This window comes from Lepisma saccharinum, chromosome 17, assembly GCF_977018435.1.
Source record: "Lepisma saccharinum chromosome 17, izLepSacc3.1, whole genome shotgun sequence".
NCBI lineage: Eukaryota > Metazoa > Arthropoda > Insecta > Zygentoma > Lepismatidae > Lepisma > Lepisma saccharinum.
The window spans coordinates 34,823,869-34,836,562 of record NC_139245.1 but is presented as its reverse complement, the minus strand read 5'-3'; the positions used below and the strand labels follow the sequence as shown (position 1 = coordinate 34,836,562).

The 12,694-nt window shown below is 37.8% G+C and overlaps 1 protein-coding gene across 1 annotated transcript; it reads left to right on the top strand.

The window, feature by feature from the left end:
• Positions 1-10,628: 10,628 nt before the first annotated feature.
• LOC146001370 (glutamate receptor ionotropic, delta-2-like) lies at positions 10,629-12,419 on the top strand. The gene has a single exon (XM_083138684.1). It carries the CDS (start codon positions 10,629-10,631, stop codon positions 12,417-12,419), a length of 1,791 nt encoding a protein of 596 aa, XP_082994810.1.
• The last annotated feature ends 275 nt before the right edge of the window (positions 12,420-12,694 follow it).

The following is a 12,694-nucleotide window of genomic DNA, read 5'->3' as shown; positions in this document are numbered from 1 at the left end:
TTTTAAGAGACGCCGGCTGGATCCTTATAAGCAGGGCTCGAAAAATCCCGGTCGCCAGGTCGCTATGGCGTCTAAAAATTTCAGCCTGGCGACTGTGATCTTTTGCTGCAATATGTACGAAATTTTGAAGATTCTAAGTTCAAATTGCAGTACAGCGTAACTTAGCATTTTTTTTTATCAACGTTGTGAACATTCTATAGAATCAGTAACGGTTTCTTACTCTTTGTCCCCCATTTCCTGCTTTCTCAAATGATTTAGCGATGTTTTGAATACCGTGATGCTCAGCTTCTTATACATAATGTTTCAGAAGTTTCATAACCCAAATTTGGAAAATGTATATCATGAAAACCGTAAGAGATATTTACACCGGGTTTTCTGCATTATAAAGCCTCATCCATTGAGATACTTCCAATGCTAAAAAATATCAGTTTACGCCACACAGAAAATTAGATAAATTAATAACTAGCAGAAGGCAGCGTTAACATTTTTTCCAGAAATGCACTTCTGAGTGAGAAAAATATGTAAGAAATTATCAAAGGGTCATAATTAGATGTCTGATGCCATGTCAATCTGTCATTTACGACCAATATTGGTGATGTGCAACATTTGATGGATTTTTACTGACGAATTTATGTGAAAAAGTTACATTTTTGGGACATATCTCCGTAGATGGCAACACTAGCAGGTCAAAATATTGTCAACAGACGCACGCAACATGTGCCTAATTATTGGCCATACATTTACATGAAAAATCATAAATCAAGATTTTGTGCCGAAATTGAACTCTTGAGACAATCCTAGACTGCCCCTGGTTAACCTGAATTTTCTTCCCTCACTTTCGCAGCTACTGTGCCTGTTTATTTTAATTGGTTCAGCATGGCGTATACATTGGAGCAGCGCGTGTGCTTTGCTGAAGAGTATTTTATGATACTACTAATTCTTACACTCATGTGCAAGAAGTTTTCGAAGAAAAATACCCTGCTTCTGCTGTACCTCTCAAAGCAACTCTTTTACAACTAGTCAACTACCAACAAATGATCCCACAAATTGTTAAGAGTTGGTTTTATTGTTGAAAATCATTTCTCAGATGTTTTCAGCAAATTAACAATGTTTTCGTTTCAAATAATGTAATTTCTTTTATTTGGATAAATGCTAACATAAATTTATTAACCCAGTGGTAGCCTACATGATCAGTGTAGTGCATAAAACCAGGTGTAAATATCTCTTACGGTTTTCATGATATACATTTTCAAAATTTGGGTTGCGCGACTTTTGAAACACACTGTAATATGCACAATTGCTAGTAGGTGGTTTCTTGGCGCCTGATTTTCAGAGAGACGCCTAGCTTTGAAGAAAATTTTTCGAGCACTGCTTATAAGTATCATATATTATGTGAATGGCTATATTCATAACATAAAACGGGCAATGTATCGTTGCAGAAGAAGCGAGACACCAGCAGACCCCAGAGATATAGTCGAAGCTAACCTAACCTAACCTAACCTCAGAGTTGATCACTAAAGAGGAAGATATAATTGGTACTATATATGTATAATACTTCTTGATATTTGACTTTTTATGCAATTAAATGATTCTCTATAGAGGATACCCAGGCCAGCCATTACACAATCATAGATGTGGCAACGCAGCATTGATTGTTGTGCGCTCGTCGCACCTGCACCTTTCATATGCCACGAGCTCACACTTTCGCATTTTTGTGCGCTAGTGGACTGCACCCATTTATAACATCACATAACGATTAACAACAATTTATTTGGATTGGATTTCAAAGTTTTAGTAACAGCTTCAAATTCATTTGCCATGCGTATTGTATAATTGGATGCTAATTATGATGTGAATATGAATGTGGCACATACAAAATTCGGAAAGAATTTGTTTTTACTTTTTTTGTTTTCTACCACTGCCAACTGCCACATAACCATCGCAAAAACTATGTTTTCTTTTAATTTATATGTTTTATTCTAGTTTTTACGTAGGCTACTTTACGTTTTATACGTATTTTAAGCGTAATTTACTTGTCACGTAGAAAAGCTTTCTTTACGCGTAATTGCACAACCCTCCTTACCACCCGTACTTGAAATTTAAATTACTTCTCCGCAGCGAAATGGTCCGCGAGGCGCGCTTCCAAGCCGGAGGACCAACTTTCGAACTCTTGTGAGGCATGGGTGTTTTGTCCCATTACCATTTCGTGATTCATCCTAATAGTCGCGATTAATCCAAGAGATAGAAAAGCGACATCGTTATATAGCCATTTTGGAAGTAGAAAATATAGAAATGTATTGAAGTCGTCAAATTTCAAAATTCTAACTGTTGCTCCAATAGTAAGCAAAGGTGCTTCTTCTTTTTTTTTTTTAATATGTATCACACAGCTACATTTAACTGTTGGAGTTATTTTATTTGCGAGGCACTTTTGCTATTTCTCTGTTACAAATCATTGATAGAAGATAGCTATTTATGTGAAGCGATTTCCGGACTAAGAAGAAGCAATTTTTTCTCAAGATTTCAGCTTTGGATCAAAATATAATTTTGTAACTCGAAAGATTTGAAATCATTGAAGCTGTACTGAAAGAGCAGCAAACGTTTTTTTACAGAATCTGTGAGAAAATTATTTCTGTCGTCAGTACAGCCCTATCTCAGCATTCCCAATGTGTTTTCATGGCAGAAAACAGTAGAAATAGTTGGGCTAATCGCGAGGATGAGTATGGTTGATGACATGATGAAATTGATGAGGGAACACTCGTAAAGATGCTCAGTCCGGGATTCGAACCCGGCACGTAGCAAGCTATGCTAAGCACTTCGCCACGGAGGTCAATCGATTATGCTGACATTCCTCTTAAAATTAGTGTTGTGACCTGTAATGGCAAAAGAATATGCTGCAATTTTCAAATATTTTGCATAATATTCCCATGTTTCTGATGTTGAAGTAGCTCACCCACTGTTGATAACATGCTAGTTTGTAAAGATGCGAAAGATTATTTTAATTACCCTATTCAACACACACAGCATATTTAATCATTAACTGGGTTTTTCTGTGATAAACGTATTGTGGTTGTGTAAATGCTGTGTTGCTCAAAAGGTCTGTAATTCACAGTTATTGTTCAAACTCCTCCCTGATACCAGACATATAACTGAAATGTAGAAAATAAATAGGACAGCTCGTAACAATTATAAAATCAACCAATATAAGCAGGAATAACGTTATCATCATTTTCAATTGTCCTTTGTGATATACAGCGTGTCCACAAAGTCCTGCTACCATTACAATGAAACATAGCTACTAAACTATATGAGATAAACACATGCGGTTTTTTGCAACGTGTTTTACAGCTCTCAAAGTTTTAATAAGTAGTGGTATTTTATTATTATTATTATTATTATTATTATATCAGATTATGTTGTGAGCGACAATGACGACAGCACAGGAGACACAATGTGTGTGGCATGCTGAGTCTGGTAATTGTAAATAAAACTTTGAGAGCTATAGAACACGTTGCAAAAAACAGCATGTCTTTATCTCATATAGTTTAGGAGTTAAGTTTCATTGTAACAGTAGCAGGACTTTGTGGACACGCTGTACTTTTCTAAGGGAGCTTTCAGTGCCGAAGTGACAAGCGAGACATACAGACCTACAGAAATTAATGTAACCTTTCATACTGGATGCAACAAGCTGTACATGTCGCTTGTTGCTTGCGTGTCTTTTGGGATGGACCGTTTTCTTTATAGCCTTAATAGTCGTTTCGGCCTGTTGGTCGTTCAAGCATGGCGAACGTGGATGGGGAAGTGCCTATTCTGGTTTGTGCAACTTTTGGTCTTGTAAAAACCCAGTGGCCCGTGTCACTTCTCTCTTCGGTCTGAAAGCTCCTTTAGACATGAGTGACATTCTTTACTAACTTTCCAGGAACCTTGAACACTATAAGGGTTAGTAACTTAAAGCAAACACTTTATCATATTTCTTTCTTGTCAGTATCGGCGATTGAGTACCAAAACTGGGGGAAGGGGGAAGAAGGACAGTTTACTTTCTCTTGGTAGAGGGCAAAAGTGGCAAGAAGTGGGGGAAACTGCCCCACATGCTCCGTCTAATTACCGCCACTGTCTCTTATTGATATATGATAACTTTTCTTAAATGGTTTATTTGAAAAAGTTGAAGCAGAACTTATAAATCAATGCAACACATATTTATATTTTACTTTTTATTGCTTTCAAACGAACACATGCATCAAAATTTAACAAATATTACACAAATTACCTCATACTCAATCATAATTCTTCAAGCGTACCTTTGTCACCGTATTTCAATACTAATATCTTTGCAATTGTTATCCAAAGTGGGGCAGAGTTCTTGCGTATCCGTAATAAGGAAATGTGTTGTAATAATTGAAACCATAGGAGAAAGGATATGCATATGCCAGCGGACTTCCAACGATGTAGCTGGTCTCTGCTGTTTTTACATCTTCTTTCGTCTCGGCTTGAACAAGCAGGACCACTGCCAGCAGAGCGACGATAGCAAGCTGAAATTACGAATGTTATTAGCAATTAAAATATAAAGCGTGAACATTAATTGAGGTTCTCAAATTAACAAATAAGGCTTGGAATTCTAGGAAAGGATGAGAATGGAATTTTTATCATGGTCATCGTTTCGATTCTGACATTTTGCAACAGTGGTTCAGTCGTGGATATTTCTGGATTGTAACATTCAAAATGAAACCCATGAGTTTCAACACAGAATTGCCCAGGAATATATAACGTGTAGCATCACAAAACAGTTCTTGGGTGGTTTGGTAGTAAGGCAGGTGAGCCAAAGGTAGCCAGTGTTCCCAAGATGGCCCGCGATACGAAAATTAACACAGCTAACCAATGGCACTACATTTACGTACTCAGTCCTCCTCAGGTGAACCATGCAGAAAACGAACTGTCTCGGGTTGCCAGCAGACATTTTATTTAAGTTGTTGTGGGGCCCCTGACGTCGTAGAGATTGTGCAGACCAGTCCTCCATGGAGCTCGGCTATTCGTCGTTACTGTATATAATGCATTCCAACAATCAAAAGTTTGACACCAACAATTTTAGCTCATAAGATGTAGAAACATGAGCACACACATCATTTTCTAAGCCAACTATAACCCGTGGGCCACCTTTACAAACAGATGTAACGATTTTGTAATTCTTTTTTTTCTTTTTTTAGTTACAAGCAATGTTACAAAATATCCATTTGGTGCACACTGTTAATTAGTTATAAGAGTTATTTCTTTTAATTTCAGAAATTTATCTCTAATTAGAGATTTGTAAATTGCCCTAGAAGTTTAACTAGAAACTTAACTTTGGTTCACCTATACCTTAGATATTTATTACTGAGGGTGATCTGGTATAAATGCAGTAGATATTATTTACGTTTTACTCATGTGCATTCTCTCTCTCTCTCTCTCTCTCTCTCTCTCTCTCTTTCGGACAAACTCATGCAGACACCCACTGCATGTCCCTCACTCCTATTGTCATCCCTCTCTCTCTTTGCCGACCTTCGTGGCGAAGTGGTTAGCACAGCATGGATGAACGTCTGAAATCGCGGGTTCGAATCCAGGCCTGGGAATGTGTATCTTTGTAAATTTCCCTTAATTATGATTGATTGGTTTGGAATATTTTACTTCGCCTTTCTGCCCATTCTTGGCTAATTGCGAAGATGAGAATGAGTGATCATATGGTGAAATTGATGAAATGATACTCGCAAATAACACCCATGCCCAGGCCGGGATTCGAAACCGGGACCCTTGGAGTTGTAGCGCGCTGTAGTAACCACTTCGCCACGGAAATCGACTGTAAATTAATTTCATCATATGATCACTCAACTTTATCGTCGCGATAAGTCAAACATGGCAGAAAATCTACGATGAATAACAAAAAATAAATCATATTATTTTAGTGGGGAAGTGATACGTTTACAGTCCAAACTCCTGGACCTAGAAACATGAAAATAGTTATATTGATAACAAAAGTCCTCTACAGATGGCGCTATGTGTATAGTACATCTATATATGGTGATATTTTGCACAAACCTATATAAATATAATACAACGTTGGCGGTTTATCAGTCATAAACAAACGAACATTCCCTAATTCACTAGGGCACCACCAGATCGCCGATTCCTAGCCCCTGCCAAGCACACTCCGTCTCTTAACGTGGCAAGACTACCATTTTGACCACTTTTCATATCACAAGTTTCTAACGGCTACAAAAAATCCCTGCAAGTAACTCACCAAGAACTTCATGATGTAAGAGTTTGTACGACACGATTCTTCGTTTCTTGAAGATAACCTGTGACAACACGCTCTGCAAATGGCCTTTTATACAGACCCACTTGGTCGTTATCTTCGTTTAGTGCAGCGTGATATCAGAAGAAATCTGTTCCTCAGTTACATCTGGTTCCAGGCTGTTTCGGTTCCGAGAAATTGCTTTCCAGATTTTTGTAGTTCCCTTACTGCATAATTGATCATTATTACATCGGTTGAATCTGGATTTCACAAATAGCTGATGATCTGAAACCATTTCCAAAATTGAGAGTGCATATCTTTTGTGTAAAAAATATGTATATTTACAAGGATCGTTAAGTACTGAGATTGTTGAGAACAAAGTAGATTAAAATGTTAAACTGTAACTGCATTATGGCAAGAAATTCATCTTCAAATTTATCCATTTATTCATTTATCACGATGCATATGCCATAAAGCACTTTGAGTGGTCGACTCACGTTAACCTACGCAAGAAGAAAGTGACAAATCAGAAAAATACAAAAAATAAAGGACCTATAAGTAATTTAAGCAGTTTCTAACCTATTAACTTATGTTACGATTTTCATAAACAAGCGTTCAAAATTGTCTTGTTGAACGGTTTCAGAACTCTACTGGGTTTAGAACATACTGCTTCGTTTATGACAACAAACTCTTTACATAAGTACTTTATAACAATGTTTTTGTAGCTGGAGAGGCTATTTACTTTAAAAGGCGAAAGATGGAGAAAAGAAAATACATTCTTTGATGATACTTAAGAAATTGTTACCTGAAAATATATAATTTAACTGGCTACTTTGGTTCTAAACTCAAAAGAGTTAATTTTAGTTAACATAAATACTCATGACATAATAAGGTTCAGTAGTTTTTAGCGAGAGTTACGTGTTAAATATGTTACACCGTAAATATAAATTAACACTCCGTCTTTTCTTTCATTTTTAGATGCCCAACAACTTGCAGGGACGTTTAACACATGAAAAGGTAAGTAAAATAATTTTACATTTTTATAAAAATAATTCATTATCCTGTTTGCCAACTAAGGTCATCATTGTGTTAGATAGTTCCATGTTATGTTCATGTGTTTCAGCGTTAGTGACTTTTAACGTTCAACACTATCTTTTGAATTTATTTACTTCAGAGTATTAATGAAAAAAGGCCAAAGTGATAATATGCGAACAAGTCACTAGTATTTGAATAACTAGAATGGAAGTGTTCATCATAATTTGATCCGGGATTTTGCTCTGAGTACCGTGATTAGAATCGTATGTTACATGGTAGGTACTACAATCATTATACGAGCATGTAAGTTCTATTGTACCTAAAATTGCCTGTTTCTATTATTCGTCTATCCAAAATTGATTATTAATGCCTAAGTGTCAAAAATGTTTGATTTGATTCCTTCTGCGTTGTTTTTTCCACTTTTGGCATTGGAAATGAAAGGTGGTGAGATGATTCATAGGGCCACATGTGGATGACAAAACAAAAGACTCGCAGAACAAAACTGTATCCCGGAGTGTACTACATAAATGAGAAGTTGTCACTTCAGTGCCCTCAAAAGTCACACCTGCCTAAAATGTGTATAACGGTGAACAAAGCATATTTTATGTGCGGCTCTTGTTCTGCTAATGATTTCTTTCATGCAGATTAAGATGGAACTGTGTCCTCTATGCACAAGCCTAACTGCGTGTAGTCCTCTTTCGTTTGTCGAAATACAACGATCTGCTGAGAAACATTTGCACCTGACCGTGGCATTTGGTTCTATTATCGAATTGAGTAATGGAAAGCATTATCTTATGAAAGAATAATGTTTTTCTTATTGATTTCCCGCAAGCTTTTGTGCTGTGCATTAGTAACGTCGTCTGCTGAATGTTCTCATTCTTGCATTCAGAACGCACAAAACATTAATTGCCTGTAAGAGTTTTGAAAATACCACGTACGTTTCTTCGTCGGAAGTAAAGTTAAATCAATTATTTTATCACAACCTTTGCAGCACTGTTGTGCTATTGAACACGTATAAATACAGGAAAGGACCATCAGTTAGGTAAGGCTACTACCGGTATATGTAGTCACTTTCTCGACGGTTTAGTGAAGATGTGTGTGTAGCTACACTAGACTAGAAAACTTCGAATCTTCTCTTGAATTTACCTGGTCTATAGCCTGGTAGACGCTCTTTCCTATTATCGATTACTTATTTCAAAATATTTTTTAATGTCTATATGTTGGAAATAACTCTAATAAGTACGTAGTTGAATATTTTCTTGCAATGACTTATGCCATGATAAACTACAAAACATAATTTATATTTTATGTACATATAGAAATAGAAATTTCAGCGCAAACATACTTTTCCTTTCTACCAAAGTTTTACTTTATGACGTTCACAAGGGAGTCCTGAGTTCAGTTCATTATATACAAAGGCTGTCGCAGAGAAGGTAAGACTAATTCCTGTATAGGAAAACAACGACCTCCATTGGCTAGCAAATGTACTAGGGTGAAAATTTGGTTCGTTAGCTGCCAATTGAGACCAAAATGAGCGCAATAGGTCAAAAAGTCGTGACTGCGTAGCAGTTAAAAGACAAGCATGTACATGGACCCCTCCAAGAATCATTAAAATGAAACAAAAAATTACAAACCACAAATTTTTTATTCAGAATCAGCCATATCGAGTAGACGTACATCTTTTTCAAAATGGGCACCATTGACAGCTAAGCAAGCGTCCATACGCTCCTGCCACTTTGTGAATGTCTTTGAAAATTCGTCGTCAGGTAGCGAACTGAAGAAAACTTGGGCTGCAGTGATCACTTCTTTGTTCGTCATGAAATGACAACCACGTAAAGCGGCCTTTAAAAGTTGAAATATCCAAAAGTCGCAGGGTGCAAGGTCCGGGCTGTATGCTGGAATATTTCTATTTTTCTCTTCGTCGCGTAATCCTGAAAATCCCGCGCGTTATGCGGGCGTTCGTTATCGTGGTGCAATATGAAGGAGTTCTTCAAATGTGGCCTCTTTCTTGCTACGTGCTGGCGCAGAGTTTCAATGACTCCTTGGTAATACTGTGGCTCTACCCAGTCTGTCTTGATCGGCATATGCCTGTTGGAACATTCCATATGTTTCCGCAGCACTTTTCCCTAAACGCCAACAAAATTTTATGGCATGTCGCTGTTCATCTTGAATACTCATCGTGAAAAGCAATGTTATACACAAAAACCTGGAGGGGTAAACGAAACACGTACCACGTAAATCAACACAGCTGCTCACTAACGTGGTTTCGTAACATGTGACAACTTGCTACGGAAACAGAATGAGTCATCCTACACGACTCGACTAGTGCCGAAACCATAGGCAGTATTGACAAGCCAGAAAAATATCTGTCTCACCTTCTCTGCGACAGCCTTTGTATATATCGAAGATATTGTATATATTTTTTTCATATTCAGTTTTTAGGAACACTAGTACACATTTTAATTATGCACCTGCAGGCTAGAGTGATAATTGTGAATGGTCCTACATTAGATTGTGAAATAGTATCATTCTCGCGCTGCGACGCCAAGGGTCCCGGGTTCGAATCCCGATCGGGCTTGGTTGTTTGTGACTGTCCATTCATCAATTTCATCATTTCATCACTCATCCCCATCTTCGCAAATTAGCCAAGAGGCACAAAACGCGAAGTAAAATAAACTAAATCAATCAATCAATCAATCAATCAATAGTATCATTCGAGGAGAGTTGCCGGACCAAAGAAACAATTCTCTAAAAAAACACTACTTCTTAATTCTAGTGCTATGGTTATATTTTTGACCCAACCCTAATTTAGTCTTGTTTCCATTGATCACATTACAATTTCTATAAATGAAATACGACCTGGAGTTTGAGTTATTTCTTAAAACGATGCATTTGTCCATCTCTCCTAAGAATTTATGGTGAGATGCTGCAAATAATAAATATTCTTTCAAGTAAACGGAAGTAGTTTAGAATAGAGTTTTATTGTAAAAAATATGTACATTATCAAAACCAATCGTTTTGTTGAATGAAAAGCAAAATATTTTCAATAAATGGTTGTAATCAAACCAATTTTAACACCACTGAGGTTATCGTAGAGAAACGTTTATGTGTGGGTTTAAAATATTGGTAAAACTAGAACATTATGTCTTGTTGATATGTTTAAAATATTCGTTATACATTGTTATACGTTCGAAGAATGTGTCATGTACAGAATCTTGCACAATTGTTTACATTCAATTTTTCGTAACTTTTGTAATTCATTGCAGGATCATAGATCTGCAAAGCCATGAGTCCGAGTTTGGTTTTAATCATTATTACACTACCACCTATCACAATGGGTACTTTCAATATTTTGGAGAACGTTATTCCCTCAAGCAAAAGTTCAATCTGTATGTCCACTTTCTTATCAAACTATTTAGAGAGTGGTGATGTTCATGCGGTGCACATTGGTCTGCAAAGTGCTCCATACCATTCTCTGGTTGGTGTATTGCAGAAGGAGTATAAAGTGATGTTTATGTTTGAAGAAGGAATGCCTTCTGCGTCCACTCTTGGAAGTGTTACAGCTCATACGTTTATCTTCTACCTAAAAGACCAGACGTCGTTCTTTAAAGCACTTTCGGAAGCAGAGAAACTATCGTATTGGAACTCAAGAGCCAAATTCTTTCTGTTTATAGCTGCCAAAGGAAGAAGTGTAGCATCTTCAATTCTTGTCACTCTCTGGAGGCATAAAGTGATTGATTCAGTTGTGATACAAGAATCGTCATTGAACTCGTTTCACAACCTACATGGAAAACATGATCTACATGTCACCAATTATGACCCTTTCAGGAGGACATTTCAGTATCGAACTTTATCCTGTGATAACTTACAAAACCTGGAGAGTCTGTTTCCTGACAAGCTAAAGGATCTTCAGAATCAGACGATCCGCGCTTCTAGACTTACGGCTCCTCCTTACCTTTACCAGGAGAACACGAAGAGTGAACGTTTTGTTGGATTGGACTGGCAGTTTCATATAGTTCTTGCTGAGTACATGAATTACACACTCCAATTACTGGCTCTTCATAATGCCGTTGGGGAAAGGTTACCCAATGGGAACTATAGTGGATTTGTGGGAGACATAGTCCATGATAAGGTCGACGTGGGAATAAACCGAGTGCGAATATCTTACGATAGAGCCAAAGTTCTTGAAATTACAGAACCAGCCATTGTATCCTCAATGAACTTTGTGGTCCCGAGGTCCGAAATTGTGCCCCAGTGGTTAGCCTTACTTCTTCCGCTGAGAATGGAGTTGTGGTTGTGTGTGGGAGGGACAGTGTTGTTCATGGGTCTCATGTGGAATGAGTTGATTCAACGTACAAACAGCCATGGACGACCATTCAAGACCAATGCTGCCCTCTTTGTCCTAGCAGTGTGCTTGCAGATATCCGTCCATCACCAACCATCAAAATATTCACTAAGGCTTGTATTTTTCCTGTTTGTTTACTTCTCGTTGGTTATAAATTCGATATATCAAGGGTCATTGATTGGATTCTTAACCAACCCTCATCACTACCCGGATATTGACACCTTGGAGGACCTGGGCAATGCAGGTCTTGAAATCGTGTGCCTGTCCCCTTATCGCTCTATTCTGACAGAACTTACAGGAAGCACGTTGCGAAAATTGGCATCGTCCCGCATACACTACCAGAATGACTTGCAAACACTGTTCGATTCAGTTGCGGACGGTCGGGGTTCAGCTGCCCTTAGTCACAAGGACATAATAGAATTTTCTGCTGTGACACGCCACAAAGCCTCAAACGGTGAAAGTTTAATTCACATGGTGCGCGAACCAGTTATTTCCTTTTTTGGAGGATATGCAGTCCCAAAGGGCTCTCCCTACTTACCCAAATTTAGTACCTTCATGAGCAGAATGTTTGAGGCAGGTTTCAATGGAAAGTGGAAGGACGATATGAGGCTTCGCCTAACCACCAGAGGAAAGTTGAAAGCAAAGAAACACGATGTTAGCATTGCAGTTAGGCACTTAAAGCCTATACTTTTCACATGGATAGCTGGTAACGTGATCAGTTCGTTATGCTTATTAGTTGAGTATGTTGCAGTTACACAATTTCGTCAAAGATGTAAATGAGTGAGAGTTAACGTTATGTTAATTAATGTACAGTCACCGTCATTAAAAATGGGACACTTAGATGCTCGCTGCAAGGCGTTGTGTGTGTTGCCTAACTCTAGAGCGATGATTTCATTTAATACCAAATTTTCAATGGGAACTTTTACCACCTCCGTAAAGTTTGGCAACACACATAACGCCTTCCAGGGGAGCAAGAATTTGAGGATCTAGATGTCCCATTTTATTGTCGCTGACTGTACGTACGTATCTTCTGGCACTCACACTAATCTTCTAAT

Coding starts and splice junctions, on each gene's coding strand:
- LOC146001370 (XM_083138684.1), top strand. CDS start 10,629: ATGGGTACTTTCAATATTTTGGAGAACGTTATTCCCTCAAGCAAAAGT.